This window comes from Miniopterus natalensis, chromosome 3 (genome assembly GCF_054644295.1).
Source record: "Miniopterus natalensis isolate mMinNat1 chromosome 3, mMinNat1.hap1, whole genome shotgun sequence".
Classification (NCBI taxonomy): Eukaryota; Metazoa; Chordata; class Mammalia; order Chiroptera; family Miniopteridae; genus Miniopterus; species Miniopterus natalensis.
In genome coordinates this window covers 1515639-1532489 of record NC_142083.1, presented here as the reverse complement: position 1 = coordinate 1532489, position 16851 = coordinate 1515639, and the positions used below count along the sequence as shown (strand labels likewise).

At 52.7% G+C, this 16851-nt stretch overlaps 1 protein-coding gene across 2 annotated transcripts; it reads left to right on the top strand.

Annotated features, from left to right (window-relative positions):
- The first annotated feature begins 3037 nt into the window (after positions 1-3037).
- On the top strand, positions 3038-7508 carry GPX8 (glutathione peroxidase 8 (putative)). 2 transcript variants are annotated; one of them, XM_016199825.2, is made up of 3 exons: positions 3041-3275; positions 3815-4076; positions 6937-7508. In XM_016199825.2, the coding sequence occupies exons 1-3, from the start codon at positions 3072-3074 to the stop codon at positions 7098-7100; spliced, it is 630 nt and encodes a 209-aa protein (XP_016055311.1). In that variant the 5' UTR covers positions 3041-3071; the 3' UTR covers positions 7101-7508. The 2 variants fall into 2 exon arrangements, with proteins under 2 accessions (XP_016055312.1, XP_016055311.1); XM_016199826.2 differs by lacking the exon at positions 3815-4076 and having other exon boundaries at positions 3038-3275; positions 6937-7095.
- The last annotated feature ends 9343 nt before the right edge of the window (positions 7509-16851 follow it).

Below are 16851 nucleotides of genomic sequence, written 5' to 3'. Positions count from 1 at the left end.
TGTACTACACATGATCGCATTTGATGTGTATGTTTATTTAATATATTTAATAAAGCTCTCTGCCAACACGTCGTTCATTTAGCACTCGGTTATTTGCTGCCTTGTCATTGCTCCCTAATTATTTCATGTTTTGTCTCTCTTGAAAATTGACTTCACACTTGAGTGAGGCAGGTGTTATCGCTTGCCCTCTATTTGTGTCTTCTCCAGCCCCTGAGGGTTGATTAACCGAACCACCTGCCTTATCCTTCCCTTGACCCCGTAGCTCCCCCTGACCTTGCCCTTCATGCTCACCGTCTCTCTCCCTTTGGGGAGCCCCCCAGACCTTCTGAGTGAGAGCGGTGGTCTCTCCAGCCCGTCCCTCGTGCAGAGAAATCCGCGATGTTGACACACTTCCAACCGGAGGATGGTTCTCGTACAGACAGAACATGGAAGCGAAGATGACAATACCACGTACACAGAGAAAGCTCCGTCAAATGAGCAACGAAGACACGCCTGAGGGCTGAAATCATTTGTGTTCACCAAGGCCCAGGGGTCACAGTCCCCCGAACTGTTGTCTGGAATGTCAGGTCATGTTGGGCCTGTATGGATACTTACGTACCATAAATATATATATATTTTTATATACTGTGTTTCTAAGCCTTAAGAATCATAAAATTAACAAACTGGCTCTGATTTCATCCCTGATAAGAGATTTACCTGAGCTTTCAAAGCAATTTTCATATACAGGGGATTTTCCGGCGAAGCCATCGGGAAGCACCAGGCCCGCACAGCTGTCCTGTTTCGGGCCGTACCTGGTGAGCCGGCAGCCACAGCGGCCTCTTACAGGTTTACGCAGCATGACTGTGGCCTTCGCAGAGGCCACGCTCTGACAGATGCTTATAAAACAATGGACTGGAAACCACCGTAATGATTTTATCAAAATAACAGCCCCCTCTGGGGCCCTGCCCGGGTATGAGCAGTGAGCTCTCTCCCCGAGGTAACCCGTCCCCTCCTCAAAGCCCAGTCATGCTGGGATGGTTCACGTGGTTCCATTTGCAGCAGGTGCTCTGTGAATTAACTTTAGGACTCAGGTTTCTAGCCAAGCGCTTGAACAGCCCGAGGAGCTAGTTAAATTATCTCGTGTGGACAGAGAGAGGAAACTCCTCTACCATGGAAGGAAGGGGAAACCAAGAGGCCTGTTGCTTGGGAAACCAAATGGATGTGGGCTAAAGCTTCTCGAACTCACAGGTGCACTTGTCATGGGGGGGGGGTCCTGGAAGAACTCAGGAGTCAGGTGGGGCCTCAGATGCCACATTCTCACCAGCGCCCAGGTGACAGCAGTGCCCTGGACCCGAGGACCCTGCCAGGAGCAGCAAGGCCAGAGGATCGAAGCTGCACAGCAGTGTTCGGTGTGACATAAACACAGGGACGCTGACTTGTTCCGTAACTCAGCCAGAGAACACAAAGTGGAATTATCACAGTTAAGAAGTGATGCCTGGCTGGCGTGGCTCAGCGGTTGAGTGTCAACCTATGACCCAGGAGGTCACATTCCCAGTCAGCGCACATGCCCAGGTTGCGAGCTCGATCTCCAGCAGGAGGCCGCTGATCAATGACTCTCATCACTGATGTTTCTCTCTCTCTCCCTCTCCCTTCCTCTCCCTGAAATCAATAAAAACATATTTTTTAAAAATAATAAAATTTTAAAAATAAAAAAGTATACAGTTTTGTTCTTTGCTAGAAACTGTGTTCGCAAGAGGACACCTTCCTGCTGTATCCATTCTTACCAGGCCCCAAGAGTCAAGCGGCGTATTCGTCTCTGACGGGTTTCACGCGGCTAAGCTGCAGGCTTTGCTCAGCTGCCCCAAACACACGCCCCACAGAAGCAGGGCCCAGAAGCAGAGCCACCCCGGGGACCTGATGGTGATGGGAAGGGTGCTCCCACCATCCCAGGGCTTTCCCAGCACCTCCTGGAAACGCAACAGTGGGGCCCAGGTGGAGCAAAGCACCTTAACTCAAAACGTGCCATGGGCCTCACAGGGCCGGTTCCAAGGAGGCTGAGGAACCATGCGTTTCAGGAATGCAATTCCCTCTCCACAGCTACCCCTAAAGTTTCAACTGTAAACTTAGACCTCCCACAGGAGGCTGCCAGAGGAAAAATAAAGATAAAGCAGCTTGGCTCACCCCCAAGTAGAGGTGAGCTGGAGGGGGGTAGGTTGCCCTTTGGGTGAATTATCTTATTTAATCGTTAAATTCCTGCTTTATTGCTGAGTTCAGTATATTTTCACCTACAGGTTGCAGCCCGTTGGCGAAACGTGAAATCATTTTCATGGGTCAGAACCAGGTGTTTTAAAATGCAATTGACCCAGGTGCATTGATGTTCGAGTAGGAAATATTGCTTAATGAAACTTCCCAGTGATATGTGTCTGAGTTAGACTGTAAAGTTCATTTCTTACTGTGGCTCATGCTCAGAAATTTGAAAAACACTGGACCATAATTTCCTTTATCATAGAGGAGGGTTTTTTAAAAAGCCATCATTGTTTATTTATTTCCACTATATTCACCTGGCATTGCCTTAGTGAGACAGGGTCAGACTAGGTAGCCTTTCCGATATTTTACCACCCTTTCCACTATAAATTCCTTGAACTCATAGAGCATGTTTAAAACCTATACACAGCATCTCCGGGTCCTACATCATATTAACAGATCTCCACGCTGAGCTGCTGTTCCCCGGGCGGTGTGCGCCCGGCCCTCTGACCTAGCCCGTTGCTGGGAGCACTTCACTGCTCTCAAGTGACAAGGGCACCATCTGCTGGTGAAATAATTTCTTTGTTGGGAGGGTGTGAAAGAGCTACCAAAAATGTCCTGCTTTTTCTTGCAGAAATTGCAAATAACGTCATAACTACCTCGCAATTCTTCGGCGCTCTCCTTGGGCAGTTCCCCTCCCCTCCCATCTGCGGGGGCCTTTGGGCGCCCGGCTGGCGGGCAGGGGCCGGTCTGTCCCTCCCGGTTTTCCTTTAAGCGGCGGGTTGCGGGTTTCGGGTTTCAGCTCCTCCTCGGCGCCAGCGAGGAGCCTTCCCTCCGGATCCTCCAAGATGGAGCCCCTGGCGGCTCAGCCTCTGAGATGCTCGGGGCCCCGGGCGAGGCTGTTCGCGGTCCTGCTGTCGATGGCGCTGTGCACGGGGACCCTGTTCCTCCTGCAGCTGAAGTTCCTGAAGCCCAAAGTCAGCAGCTTCTACACCTTTGAAGTGAAAGATGCCAAAGGCAGGCCCGTTTCTCTGGAAAAGTTTAGAGGCAAAGTAAGTTGCATCTTCTGATTTTCTGCCCTGGCCTTCCTGTTGTTGCCACGCTCTCATTGTGGCCGTGTTACAATTTACACTAAAGGAATGTTGTTAGTGTGTCATTTTGGCCATCAGGGTTCTCATAGTTTACATACTTCTAACTGATAAACTCTGGTTATCTTAACTTTTAAAATGTTTCATTTATGTGCTGAATTAATACTCTAAGTTGTTTAGGAAATTCTTGTCATTAGTAATGTGACTATGGAGACATTAACAACATTAGAAAGCACTCTTTCGAGGATCATGTTCTTTTTTTAAAAAAAAATAAACTCTTGTGAACACCCGATGCTTTTGAATGGGAGTGACCTCCCGGAGCCTAAGCTCGGGCATCCAGGCTGTGATTTTCAGTAAAGTCGGGTGTGTCTAAAACATGAAATAACCGTCTATCAGAGGCTGTACTCCCCCCCAGTCGGCTTAGGGTTTTAACTACTTGCAGGATTCTCTTTTGATCTTCTCCTTGCATCACTTTCCGGCTGGATTTTTTTCTTTTTCCGGAGGTCACCCTAGTTGCCAACGTGGCCAGCGACTGCCAGCTCACGGACAGCAACTACTTAGCGCTGCAGGAGCTGCACCGGGAGTTCGGGCCCTTCCACTTCAGCGTCCTGGCCTTTCCCTGCAACCAGTTCGGGGAGTCGGAGCCCCGCCCCAGCAGGGAGGTGGTCTCCTTCGCGAGAAACAGCTACGGAGCCACGTTCCCCATCTTCCACAAGATCAAGGTCCTGGGCCCTGAAGCAGAGCCTGCGTTCAGATTTCTTGTTGGTAAATATCTTGCCTCACCCATGTAACGTTGCTCATCGCTTTTCGTTTCTGAAACGACGCTTTCCTGGTTCATTCAAAATGTTTTAGTGGGAAAGTTTCATGAGACCATCGGAGAGCCACAGTTTCACCCCTTTCAGACTTTCTGGGAGTTATGCTTCCCTGCAGCCAGTGCCTGTGCTGCTTGGATGACTAAATGAATCCCTTCCACTGCATTTACTCCTTATGATCACTTTACTGAACAAGGTACTTGAGGTGCGGTCAGAGCCGTGCCCATCGAGTGCCTCAGTTCTCCTCGTGTCTGATCTCTGGTGGATTTTACAGTCCTCAAGGAGGAATAATACTCAGTTTACTGGGTTTTTGCTAAAATTCAAAACAATATAACGATTTTTTTTGGTGGAGGTAGTGTTAGGCGTACGCTGGCTGCAGAGATCTCTGTGCAGATTCCCCAGGGTCAGTTAGCATAAAGGCAGTGAGGTTCAGTGACTAAAGGCATGGGCCTGGCCCAGTCTACTGGCTTCAAGCCCCTGCTCTGTTGCTTTGCTGTGTGGCTTCAGGCACATAGCTTAACTTCTCTGTGCCCATCTCCTCCCTTGTAAAATGAGACGATCGATGCTGTCTGCCTTCTGAGATTGGAAGGTTGGGTCAATGGTGAGAGTAAAGTACGTACACTGCCTGCCCCAGACCAGTAACGTCCTCTCGTCTCATTAGGCAGCTGATGTCCTCAGCCCTGTTTTCCCCGTAGATCACTCGGATTCTGATAAACTAAGGCTTCAGTCAGGCAACCAAGCTGCCAGTCCAGCACAGCAGCTAACGGTGCCCTAGGGTAGGCCGAGGAGGCAGAAGCCGGAGCACGTGCCCAGCCTTCCTCAGTTTCAGCTGCCAGTCACTCCCGGTTTCTTCCCCTCTGTCACTAAGAAAGGCTCTGACACTCCACTTACCTGTGCAATCAAAGGCCACGGTGATGCCAGGTCTCCCCGAAGCCAGATGAAGCTCCAGAGACAAAGACGATGACATGATGGTCAAATTAAAATTAGATATTTTAAAACTGGCCAAACTGGGCAGTGACCGACCCTGGTACAGGAGTGCAGGTGTTCAGGGCACCCGGGTGAGGGGCACGTGGGGACTGGAGCCCAGCCAGGTGGCAGGACCACACCCACCGGGGAGGGCACCGTTTTCTAATCCACACAAAGACGTTACGTTACATCAGCTAGAGAGCCGTGCCTGACGGCGCTGTCTTAGACAGAAACACGGCTTCCGTTATAATAAAGGACGATTTTTCAAGATGATCTGAAGAGGCTTTAACGTAACAATGTGCTCCTACTGAGTTTTTTAACCCTCACCCGAGGATATTTTTTCTGTTGCTTTTCTGAGAGTAGGAGGGAGAGAGACATGGATGTGAGAGAGACACACCGATGGGTTGCCTCCCACATGTGCCCCTGACCCGGGCCAGGGGTGGAGCCTGAGCCCAGGTACGTGCCCTTGGCCAGAATCGAACCCTGGACCCTTCTGTCCGAGGGCCGACGCGCTAACCACTAAGCCAAATCGGCCAGAGCTGGACAGTACTTCTAACAATGACATAACCAATTTAAGTGCTTGGCAGTGTGCAAACAGGAGTAACTATCAGGCCACATTGTATTATTTTTCACCGCTGCTCCCACCAGCTCTTTCCCAGCATAAGGCAAAGTGTTTCCCACCTTTGAAAACCCCGGGCAGCGCCTTCCTTCCACCTCCCTCTCCCGGGTTTGGAAGGGTGGTTAAGGCCTTTCTCTGCTTCCGTCTCTCCAGTTCCTTCTTAGATCCCTGGGCCCGGCTCCTGGCCGCACACCCTCCTGGACCCGGTGGCTCCTGGGCCTGTGACCCCCACTCGGCCCTCCTTCTCCTTTGCAGGGTCCCTTTCCCATCCGCCCCTACTCAGCGATCCTCAGGGTTCTCCCTGAAATCCACTGGCCCCCCTACTCCATCCCCTCTCCTCAGCTCCGAAGCCTCACACCCAGCTGCCTCCCCCATCGGTGTCCCACCTACACCAGAGTCCCACGGGTACAGAAAATGACTCATCACCCTCCTCCTAGCACCCACCTGCTTCGCCGGGTCCCCTGTGGAGGTAACAGAGCGTGAGCTCTGCGGAAGAAGGTGCAGATGTCACTCGGGCTCCCCACTCACCGGCCGTGGGACCTGGTGTCTGGGCCTCCGCCTTTCTCATCTGAAAAATGGGGCCCACCTCCCAGGGTTGCTGTAGAGAGCACTGGATCCATTTAGAGCACTGAGAGCATTACTGGGCACATAGTAGGCACTTGATAAATTTTAGTTATATTTTTTTCTCATGCTAGTCAATAATAACGCACATAAATCCAGGGTGATATAAATGGAAAAAAAGGTACATTTCTTATGTAAATTAAGATGCATCAAAAGAGTGTCTCAAAATAATGATTATTTAAATTTTTTTACCATTTTCTGCAATGTAACGTAACAATATTAAAAAATAGATATATTTAATATGAGAAGTAATCCCCACATTCTCTTTACAAAGGACTTTCAGAATGTCATTGCATCTTTAAAAATGTTAAGAAACTGAACGTTGTGAGTTAGTGACAAGGTAAATTTTTTGTTGTTTAGATCAACAAGTCTGAAATAAACTACTTTATTTCATGATTCTAGTTCAGAAGTCATTAGTGGAGTCACCAGGTATCCAGAAACCTGGTTCCTCAAATCTTGAGTTTTGCTTTGTTTGGGTGTTTTGCTTTTCATAGTGTGACAATCCTAGAACCTGTTTCTAAAGTTGTTGCTTATGCAGATCCTCATAGAATTAAAAATCTTGACAAAAATAAAATCATGCTCATAAAAATATATTCTGATATTTTAGATTCTTCAAAGAAAGAACCAAGATGGAATTTTTGGAAATATCTGGTCAACCCCGAGGGTCAAGTTGTGAAGACCTGGAGGCCAGAGGAGCCCATTGAAGTCATCCGGCCTGAGATCGCAGATCTGATTAGACAAATGATCATTAAGAAAAGAGAGGATCTATGACAATCCCACCGAGCCATTCAAAGGCAATAGTCAGAATGCAGAAATGTCTCCCCGCTGGTTGGCCTCATTTTAAATACTCTGACAAATTTGGCTCTGAAGGATGGTTTTTTTCAATGTTATCTTGCTAGGGAGTGGTAACGAATGCCCCCACAACAGAGATGTTGCCTGAAGAATCAGCGTGAAATACACTAAAAACTTCATTTGGCCACACTAAATAATTTAGGATACAGTCACACTGTACTTGAATACCCCACTGTCCACTTGACATTTTCTAGGATCACACTTGATGGAAATGCCAACGCACTAGACCACTGAGTTCATCCTTGTGTGTGATGGAAATTTCTGGAGTAACTAGCTGTAAATGACTATTTTATGTAATAAAACACAAAATAAACATTGTAAAATGTATATACATATAGATTCAAGTCCTTACATACTTCTGTTTTCTTTGTGTACAGGGAATAGTTCGTTTGTTTTTTAAGTACAAGTTCATAGTATGTTTTACTCCATCTGGCCAGTAATTTATAAATAACATTATCGTAACATTTGAAAAAGCCTTTATCATTTTCAATATTTTGCTATTATTTTCCAGAAGACTCTCAAATTCCATAAATACAGTATTAACGGTTTGAGCGGGTCTTTACTTCTGAGTGAAAATCCCAAGTGTAAGAAAAAACTCTGAGTATATGATCACTTGAGTCCTTACAGGTCAATTTTGGTTGCTAGTCGCTCATCTGTTCAGACTAGATTGGCCGTTTGTTAAGAATTCGATGCTACATCATTCTGGTGATTAAAATAACAAGACTCGCCTCCAAGGAGCTAACAACCTTCATGGAAAGAGCACAAGTCCTGCGCATGAGCATCCACTGGACCTTCTCAGGGCCACACAAACTTTTTCTCCCAAGGTCATGACCTTTACCGTTTGTCAGTCTTATAATTATTGGCCAACAAAGCAACCTGCCAAGCTGGCAAAGGCTAATTGTTGCCCCATGAAATATTCACTTCATGAAAGAATTAAACGGGAAGACGGCGCCCGCTGCCCGAGCTGGGGCGCAGCTGCCAGCAGGTGTCACGCAGCAGGCATGCAGCTGTGACCTCGCGGCAAAGGGACAAAACCCAAGGCATTAACTGCGGTCAGTCGCTCACAGGCTTGAAGTCTGTTGGGTTTATCGGGGAAGTAGGGGAGGACTTCACACTAACTCCTGGTCATCTCACACGGATGCAACGTCGGTGTTGGAGGTGGGTATAAACATGAATTTGCCTGAAATACGACCTGAAAATCCTATTCCGCCTCTGAAATGCTTATGATAGTGTATCTGCAGTACGTGTACATGCGTGTGTGCACTTAACTGCCGCTTGTGTGGCACACACAGTGGTGGCTGGTAAATGCTTAACCACCGTCTCCCTGGAGGCAGAGTCCCAATCTGCAGCACCTGCCAGTCTCCACGGGGCACCTGCCCCCACGTCGCCTGCCCGTGGTTTACTGGCTGGCTTGAGAGATTCCTGAAAATCTAACAATCGGTTCTCACAAGCCGGCCCGAGCAGGCTCCCGCACACCAAAATTCTTAAAAATCGGACTTGATAGGGTTTCATAAGGCTCTCCAAAGAGAGAAATCCAGAACGTGTTCTCTCTGTTCTTATCACGAACATGCTATTTTATGGAAATACGTGCAGGTGCTGAATATGAAGAGCTGCTGGCAGTGTCCTGTGTAGCCGCGCTGACGTCTGGTGACCTCACGTAGGAAACCACAAGACAAGCAACGGAGACAAAGCCTCCGAGAAACACAGCTCTCTTCTCTGTATCTGCTTTAAGCGTATTAGCTGTGTTTGAAAGGTTGCCTTGCACAAGCTAAAAAGTGGTGAGTGTTCTCCGAAAGAAAATGCACGCTTGGGTGGAGCTGACATGGGGACACCCTGTCCACGTTTACCCCTCAGCGGGTTTCCTCTTTTCCACGGAGTAACTGTTCTGCCCAGAAACTCGGCATCACACTGCCCCAGGCCTCTCCTCCCTTCTCTCGGGCGACGCAGGGAGGCCGCGGGCCTGGCAGGGGAAAGTAAAGGGCAGCAGGGACCGGGGAGCCCTCCGGTGGTGACGGGAGCACTGTGGCTGCAGGAGGGGAACCGCAGGGGAGAAACCGCTCCCACCAGCAGGGCCCCCGCCTCCATCCAGCCCCACGCCCCCTTCCTTCCTCTGGCGCCCCAAGTGTGCCTCCCTCTCCTCGCTCCATGGACACAGCCTCCTTTCGAATTTAGACTCATTTCCCTCCTCGCCCGTCGTCTCCCTAATTCACCCGCATTTGACTCCGTTCTTTCCCTCCTGCCCCATCGTCTCCACGAGGACCTGAACCAAGATCGGCTTTAAATGCTCCCTCTCTCTGTTCAGCACAAATGCATTTTCTGTCTTGCTCTTTACAAAAATTAAAACGCAAAGGCCAAACCTTCTCAGTTCAGTAGGCTTTATTTTTACCAACAGGTCAGCGACTTTTCATGAAAAATAACACGTTGAAACTGAACCTTTAAAAAAACAAGATGAAAACATTTACGAGGAAGGGATGTTCAAACAAAGATCCTGCGAATGGAGTGGTGATGGGCACCGACAAAGAGGGTGGGGCTTTAGGACAGCAAAGTGCCCACGAATGAAATTATAGGCATCTGCTTAGCCCAGGGCTCTAGAAATGCTTAAATTTAAGTAACAATAAAAATTATTTTACCGATAACTTATAATCCAGAACAGTAGAGAATGAGAGGGATTTCCTGCATCTCCTTGGCCCAAGCCACCCGTCAGGGCCCGAGCTGTCAGCCAGGGTCCACCCGCGGGCGCCGGGCGTCCGGGACAGCGCAGCCTGACCCTGCCCGTGGCCCACAGCGGCCTCCGGGGACTGAGAGGACACTTGAAGCCTACTGTGCGCTCAGTGCCTCCCGCTCCGCCAGCTACAGGCCCTGCTCACTTCCAAGTGTGAGTCTGCGCTTTTATAGAAAATGGAGAAAAAAACTGAGGCTACCCCGCCCCCACCCCGGCCCCAAATCCCATTTTCCTTATATTGCACGTGAAGGCGTTTTAGCCGACTGGCTTGCCTAGAGTTCCCCCAGTTCCCCCAGCGGGCACGCGCGTGGCGTTGGGACCCGCTGGCCATGCAGAAAGGTCCCCAAGAGAGCTGGGAATCTGGGGAAGCATTTTAGGCTTTTGTTCCAAATTGCCATTATATTCTAAGTCTTCTATTTAAATATGTAATGTCATAAACACTTTAATGCTGCCTACAAGTATTGGAGCCTCCAAAATATCACCTGGGAATGTCTCAGTAGTTTGAGCAGCTTCTCCGCCACTATGAAGCTGTCCCCTGTCATCACTGACCCAGCAGCAGCAACAGGCACCGCGGCGCCTCCGCGCTGGCTCAGAGCGCGAAGCGCACCCGCGCCCGCGCCCGCACCCGCACCCCCGCACCCACACCCACACCCACACCAGCACCCACACCCGCACCCGCGCCCGCGCCCGCACCCGCACCCCCGCACCCACACCCACACCAGCACCCACACCCGCACCCGCGCCCGCACCCACACCCCCGCACCCACCCCCTGCACCCACACCCTCCCCGCCCCCGCCCCCTCCTTACCGCTTCTGTCCCGCGGCGCTCAGTGTCCGTGCGACGGGGCGGCAGCGGCCCGCTAGCTGGCACCGCCACGCCCACCAGCTAACGGTGCACTGCCAGCCCGTCGCGGACCGTCGGCGAGGCGTCCAGGAGCCAGGGCGGCCCCGCAGCCCGCCCGCCCCGCCGGCCGCTCCTCGGCCGGGCCCGAGGCCCCGGGAGCTCCGCCCGCACCGCCGCGTCCGAGGACCCCCCGACGAGGCCGGTGCTCCCGCCGTCGGGGGCAGAGCCGCCTCCCCTCCAGCCCGTCCGCAGCTCGCGGAGGACGCGCGCGCACAGCGCCCAGGCCGTAGGTTTCCCAGTGGACAGCCGGGCGGGAAACGGGGAAACGCGCGAGTGGGCTTCAGGCCACGCCGAGCTCTGCGCGGCCCTCCCGTCGCTTCCGCCCGCCCACCGGGCGGCCGCCTGTGTCCCGCGGTGAGACGCTCGGGGCCCGTGACACCCGAGCTGGCCCGAGACGAGCCCTGGCCGCGCGGGGCCTGACACGGTCGGCGTCGTGCCCGCCCCATCCCAGGGGTGCGGGTCCCTGCGGGCACAGCGGCGAGGGCTCCGTGCCGGGCACCGCACCCCGTTTCTGCAGTTCTCCGCCGGTTCCCCGGCGCCGGGTCGGCCTCGTCCGCGGGCTGCGCCTCCGCCCGCCAGGGGGCGCCACGCCCGCTCCGGGGGCTCCGGCTGCCGGTCCCGCAGCCGCTCCCGAGCCGCGGCCTCCGCCCCGCGCCGCCCCGCCGGCTCCCGGAGCGCGGTCCCCGGTCGCCGTTTAAGAAGCCGGCGGGGCGGCCGCCGGGGCGGGAATCCCCTCGCCCGCCCCCATTGGCCGCCCGCGGTGACGTCGCCAGGGGCCGCCCCGCCCGCCCCGCGGCTCCGACCCGGCGGCGCGCACCCGGGCGCCAAGCCCCGCGCTCTGCCGGGAGCGGTGGCGGGAGCGCGGCCGGGCGGGCGGAGGGGCGGGTCCTGGGCGCTGCCCCGGAGGAGACACGCCCGTGAACGCGGGCCCCGCGCCCCCCGCCGCGTCCCGCCCGACGGCTCGCGAGCGGCACCGGCCCGGCCTCCCTGCGCCCCGACGGTCAGGGGCGCCCCCGACGCGCCGCCGGCCCCCCCTCCGCCCGCTGACCTCGGGGCACCCGCGCAGAGGAGGGCCCGGGGCGCCGACAGGTGCTCAGCCGCCCGCACGGCCCGGCCCGGCCCGAGGCCCCGGGCTCTGCTCCCCGATAGGGCGGGACCGAGCCAGGACCCGGCGACCCGACGGGGACGCGGAGCCGGGGAGGTCGCTGAGCCGACGGGCCGGGGACACCGAGAGGCTGGCGCTGGGGACGAGGGGCCAGACGGGCTGACGGCCTCGGCCGCTCACCGGGGCGGCCACTCGGCAGGAGGGGAAACTGTCTGGGACCCTCGGGGCGCCTGGCGGCCGCTTCTCCCTCCCCAGCCCTCTTCCCTCCAGCCCACCCCCCACTTGACTTTGGGTTCCTTTGGCTCCAATGCAACATGTGGGTTTGTGCATTTTTTCTGGGAAAGTGTCCAGAGATATCAGATACTCAAAAGAGTAATTAAAAAAAAAAAATCTAAACTCATTCTGCAATCCTTCATCCTACAAGCAAGAAAACTGGCCCCAAGGCTAAGACCCGATCTCAGACCAGTTTCCTGTCTACAGTGACTCAACTTAGGGAAAATGCTGCTGGGGTAATTGCATCTTCAAATGAGATTTACCCAAGTGCCCAATAGTCAAATAGCCCGAGGGTTCAAAGACCTCTCAGCCTCACCCACGAGAATTCTACTCTCCTTGCGGTGCGTTCAAAGGAGCACTCATTCCAACTTCCAGGAAATCCCTTCAGCAAAACATTCAGCTAAAGCCAGGGAACTGTCACTGGGTGAGAGTCAGATGCATTGTTCATTTAAAAGATCAGTTTTGCAAATGCCAATTTAAAATAGCAATACAGTCCCAGCAGGGTGGCTCAGGGGCTGAGCGTGGACCTAGGATCCAGGAGATGGAGGTTCGATTCCCAGTCAGGGCACATGCCCAGGTTGCAGGTTTGGTCCCCAGTGGGGGTGTGCAGGAGGCAGCTGATCAATGACTCTCCCATCATTGATGTTTCTGTCTCTCTCTTCCTCTCCCTCTCTCTGAAATCAATAAAGACATATATTTTTTAAAAATAGCAATACGCTGGAAACAATAGTAAAGACTTTGTTCTTGGTTCTATTTTTAAATACCACTTTGCATTTACCCATTTATAACAACAGGTGCAAATAAGGGAGCAATAAAAACCAGTTCAATTAATGAGCTCGTAAACCCATGTGAGTGGGATTTCAGACCCCAGGTTTTTACAAGTACCAATAGTGAATTATTCATTTAGAATTCAGTTATCTGTAATACATTCATAGACTCCATTTTAGCCACTCCACAGCATATCACACAACCTTTAAATGCGTTTTTTCCCTAATGTAGAAAAAAAGTTAGTCAAATATCTTCATTTAAATTGTCATTGTGCATTTAAATATTTGGATTGAAATTTAACATCAGAAGGATGAAATCAGAAAGGACACCATTTGGCAAACACCCCAGCATGGTTGCAGTAAGGAATTATGAATGCTAAAATCAGTGTGCACGTGACAAGGAAACTTGCCTCCTTTGCTTAAATACAAAAAGAAAAATCACAGCTTTTCACTGGACAAACATGGCAGACCCCACCTTAACCAAGTAATCAAATAACGTCACCATAAGGGACACAGTGACAGCGTGTGTCCCCAGATATGATGCACTGAGAAAGGCAGACATCATTTTTGTGGTATTTTTGCCAAAAAATACATAACATGAATTTAATATTGAGAAAATACTAACCAAACCCAAATTAAAGGGCATTCAAAAATAATTGGCCAATAGTACCCTTCAAAAGCGTCAGTTATGAAAAAAGACTGAGAAGTTGTCACCTATCAGGAGAAACTAAGTACACATGACAATTTGATGCATGGGGAGACCCTGACTGAATCCTGGACCAGAAAAAAAGGACATTTGCTGGGTAATTGTAGACATTTGAGCAGTATCTGTAGGTTAGTTAATAGACTAATAGCCATGCTAATTTCCTAGTTATGATCATTGGGCTATGGTCATGTTAAATGTTAACATTTACAGAAGCTGGGTATATAATGGAATTCTTTGTAACATCTTTGTAACTTTTTTCTAAGTCAAATTGTTTCAAAATGTAAACTTGAAAGCATATTTAATATCACGTGGTCACATAAACCCTATAGTACAACTATTTAGGAGAAAATAGAAACATACAGTAAATATTTTAATTTTTAACTGTCAACTTCACATGTTCAGGTCAGTAATTCGCCACCTGTGAGTAATTCACTACCCTTTGAAGAGTGGGTTTTGCGGGTAGGGTTGTAATAATGAGATGGTTGTGAAGATGACCCCTAGCGATTTTGAGAAGAGGGGAGAGGCGAGGGCCAACGGTGTGGAGCCGGCGAGGGGCGGGCGTGGAAGCGTTTCACTGGGCTCCCCCGCGGCTGCTCTGCGAGCCTGAGCAGGTCCCACTACTGATGGACGGTAGAGGACCCCCAAGTCTCCCCAATGCAGGTTTTCTTTCAATTACAGGATTATGGTCTAAATAATTAAATGTTAAATATCTCAGAGATTCACGATGTCCAAGGGGCTCCCTCGCTCTCCGGCGCGCGGCTCCCCGGCCTTGGCGGGCCCCTCTCGGGGCGTTTACCCGCCGTGCGCACGCGGGGGGCCTGGCCTGCGACCGTCCTGCAGAAACGGGACCTTACAGTACTTGTCGCTTCGCAACTTCCCTTTTCTGCTGCACTGTGTTCCGCGGCTTTTCCAGAAACGCCCAGCGGAGCGCTCCCCACCCCCAAGCGCCACCAACGGTCGTTCGCGCGCCCGGGGCGCGGCGGCTGCTCCGCGGGCACTGGTCCCGCGCCCCCGGCCCCGCGCGCGCCTGCCGCCTACCGGGCGCGGCGGACCGTTGGCGTTTCAACCGTCCTCGGGCCACGTGCCTCCGCCCTGTGTTGGGGGGGGGGAGCGCGGGGGGGACGCGGGAGGCGGGATGGAGAGCTCAGGACCCCCGCCCGGTCCTCAAGGGCCAGGGAAGGGGAGGAGTCCTGCCAGGACTGGTCAGCTCCGAGCGCGTCTGCCCCCCGGAATCCGGAGCTCAAACTAGCGCCCGGGCAGGAAGGAATGAGCCCCCTAGAAGTCAGACGTCGGCAGGACTCCCCAGACTTCTCGCAAAGGCTCCATGGGCCCTGCAGTCAGCGGAGTCGCCCATCTCCCCAGGGTGCGGCCCAATCTTTCCGCTCTCAGCAATTTCCCTACGTTCATATTATCGTCTCTGCCTGATTCCTAAGAGGGTCGGTCCTTACACGGGGTCCCCACCCGCACCCCAGTTAGTGACGGGGGCCTACGGGCTGCGCAGCAGGAACCGCGAGGCCTCCCGGCCTGGGTCCCGCCAAGCGCCTCTCCCCTCTTCCTGCGCGGGGCCGGCGGCTCTTGCACCGGCTGCTGACAGATCCGGTCCTCCCACCATTCTAGGGACGGCAGGGACGGCACCCGGCTGACATGGGCACCACGAGTAGAGCCAGGCACATGAGCACGGCGCCCTCTCAAAGAAAGGGGGGCTCCTGGGCACCCTGGGCTTGAAACTTCTCACTAGAGCCCCTTCCAGCACTTGAACCGACATAATCCCAAACAGGACTGAGAATCCCGCTCCCTTTCTCCCCAAACCGTCCATTCCCCCTGAGTGCACCCCGTTCCCGATATGCCACCTGCCGGGTGGAGCGGAGGGCCAAGTGCCCTCCACTGCTTTCCTTCCTCGGGCGGTCAAAGGCCCTCGCCCTCGCCCCTGACGGGTTGATCACACCTGCCCGCTTCTTGGCAGACTACAATAGCCTCGCTGATCGGTTGGCCTCTGTCGGTTGGGTTAACTCGCCTACTTGCACACCACAGGTGCCCTGCCCTCTGGGGAGGGGTGGAGACCCGGCGACAAAGCTGCCAAAAGCCACGCAGGTCACTGTGAGATGATCGTATTTCTCCCCTGCCCAAAATCTCGGCAAGGATCTTCTTCACACGCAGAATGAAGTTCCAAAGTCTCCAGCTCCTACCCAAACCTGCACAATGTGACACCGCCTGCAACACCGTCCATGCCCCCGTCCCCCAGGACCCGGGGATGCCCAGTGCTCCCCTGCATTCGGGCCTCTGTGAGGCCGCCTCACTGCTCGGTTCTCGTTGCCCGTCTGCCCCTGGCATTCTTACCCTTAACACTTCAGCTCCCTTTTCCAAAAAGCCTTCTCAAATCTCCCCGGGTGGAATTTTTTCTCGCCCCATGTTCCCACCGCATGCTGTTTGTACCTCTAGCCCGCTCCGTTCCAGATGTCATGTATGTCCCCGTACATTGTAGGCTCCCGGGGGTAAAGGGCCTGGTGGCCTTCGCCTGTGTCCCCTGCAGAGAACAGCTCAGTGCCTTGTGTGTAGGAGGCTTGGTACGTAGCTGATATTCAATGGACATTTGCGGGCTGATTTGTAGAGGAGATGAAGGCCTTTCACAAATCCTGGAACTAGGACCACAGAGTCCCCAGAGAAAGGCCTTGCTACGGCTACACTTAGATGTGACCAACTCAATTTTAAGAAAACTGAATTAAGAGGTGCTTGGTGAGGGAGATCTGGATCTCCCTAGGCCGCCACTTGTGTGACTCGAGACACGTCACCCCTTTAAGGCTCAGGTTCCTCATCTGTACAATGTGATCAATACTGTCCACTGTACAGGTTCACTGTGGGGATCAAGAGAGAGACTACAAAACCCCTGAAAATACAAATCCTGTCTTTTGGGATGAAGTCATGGTACCTAAATGGCTAATTTTAAAAGTATTTGTATAATAAATGTGTCTCTGTAAAGCACTTGTCCAGACGACCATGTCCTGAAGTCCAAAGCCCACACACAGTAGGTGTCTGATACGTAGTAGGTGGTCAATAAATATTATATGAGTGAATAAATTCTAACTTCCAACCCAGTTTTTAAAACACAAATACACTGCCTGGCCGGTGTGGCTCAGCAGTTGAGCGTCGGCCTAGGATCCAGGAGATGCAGTTCGATTCCCGGTCAGGGCACGTG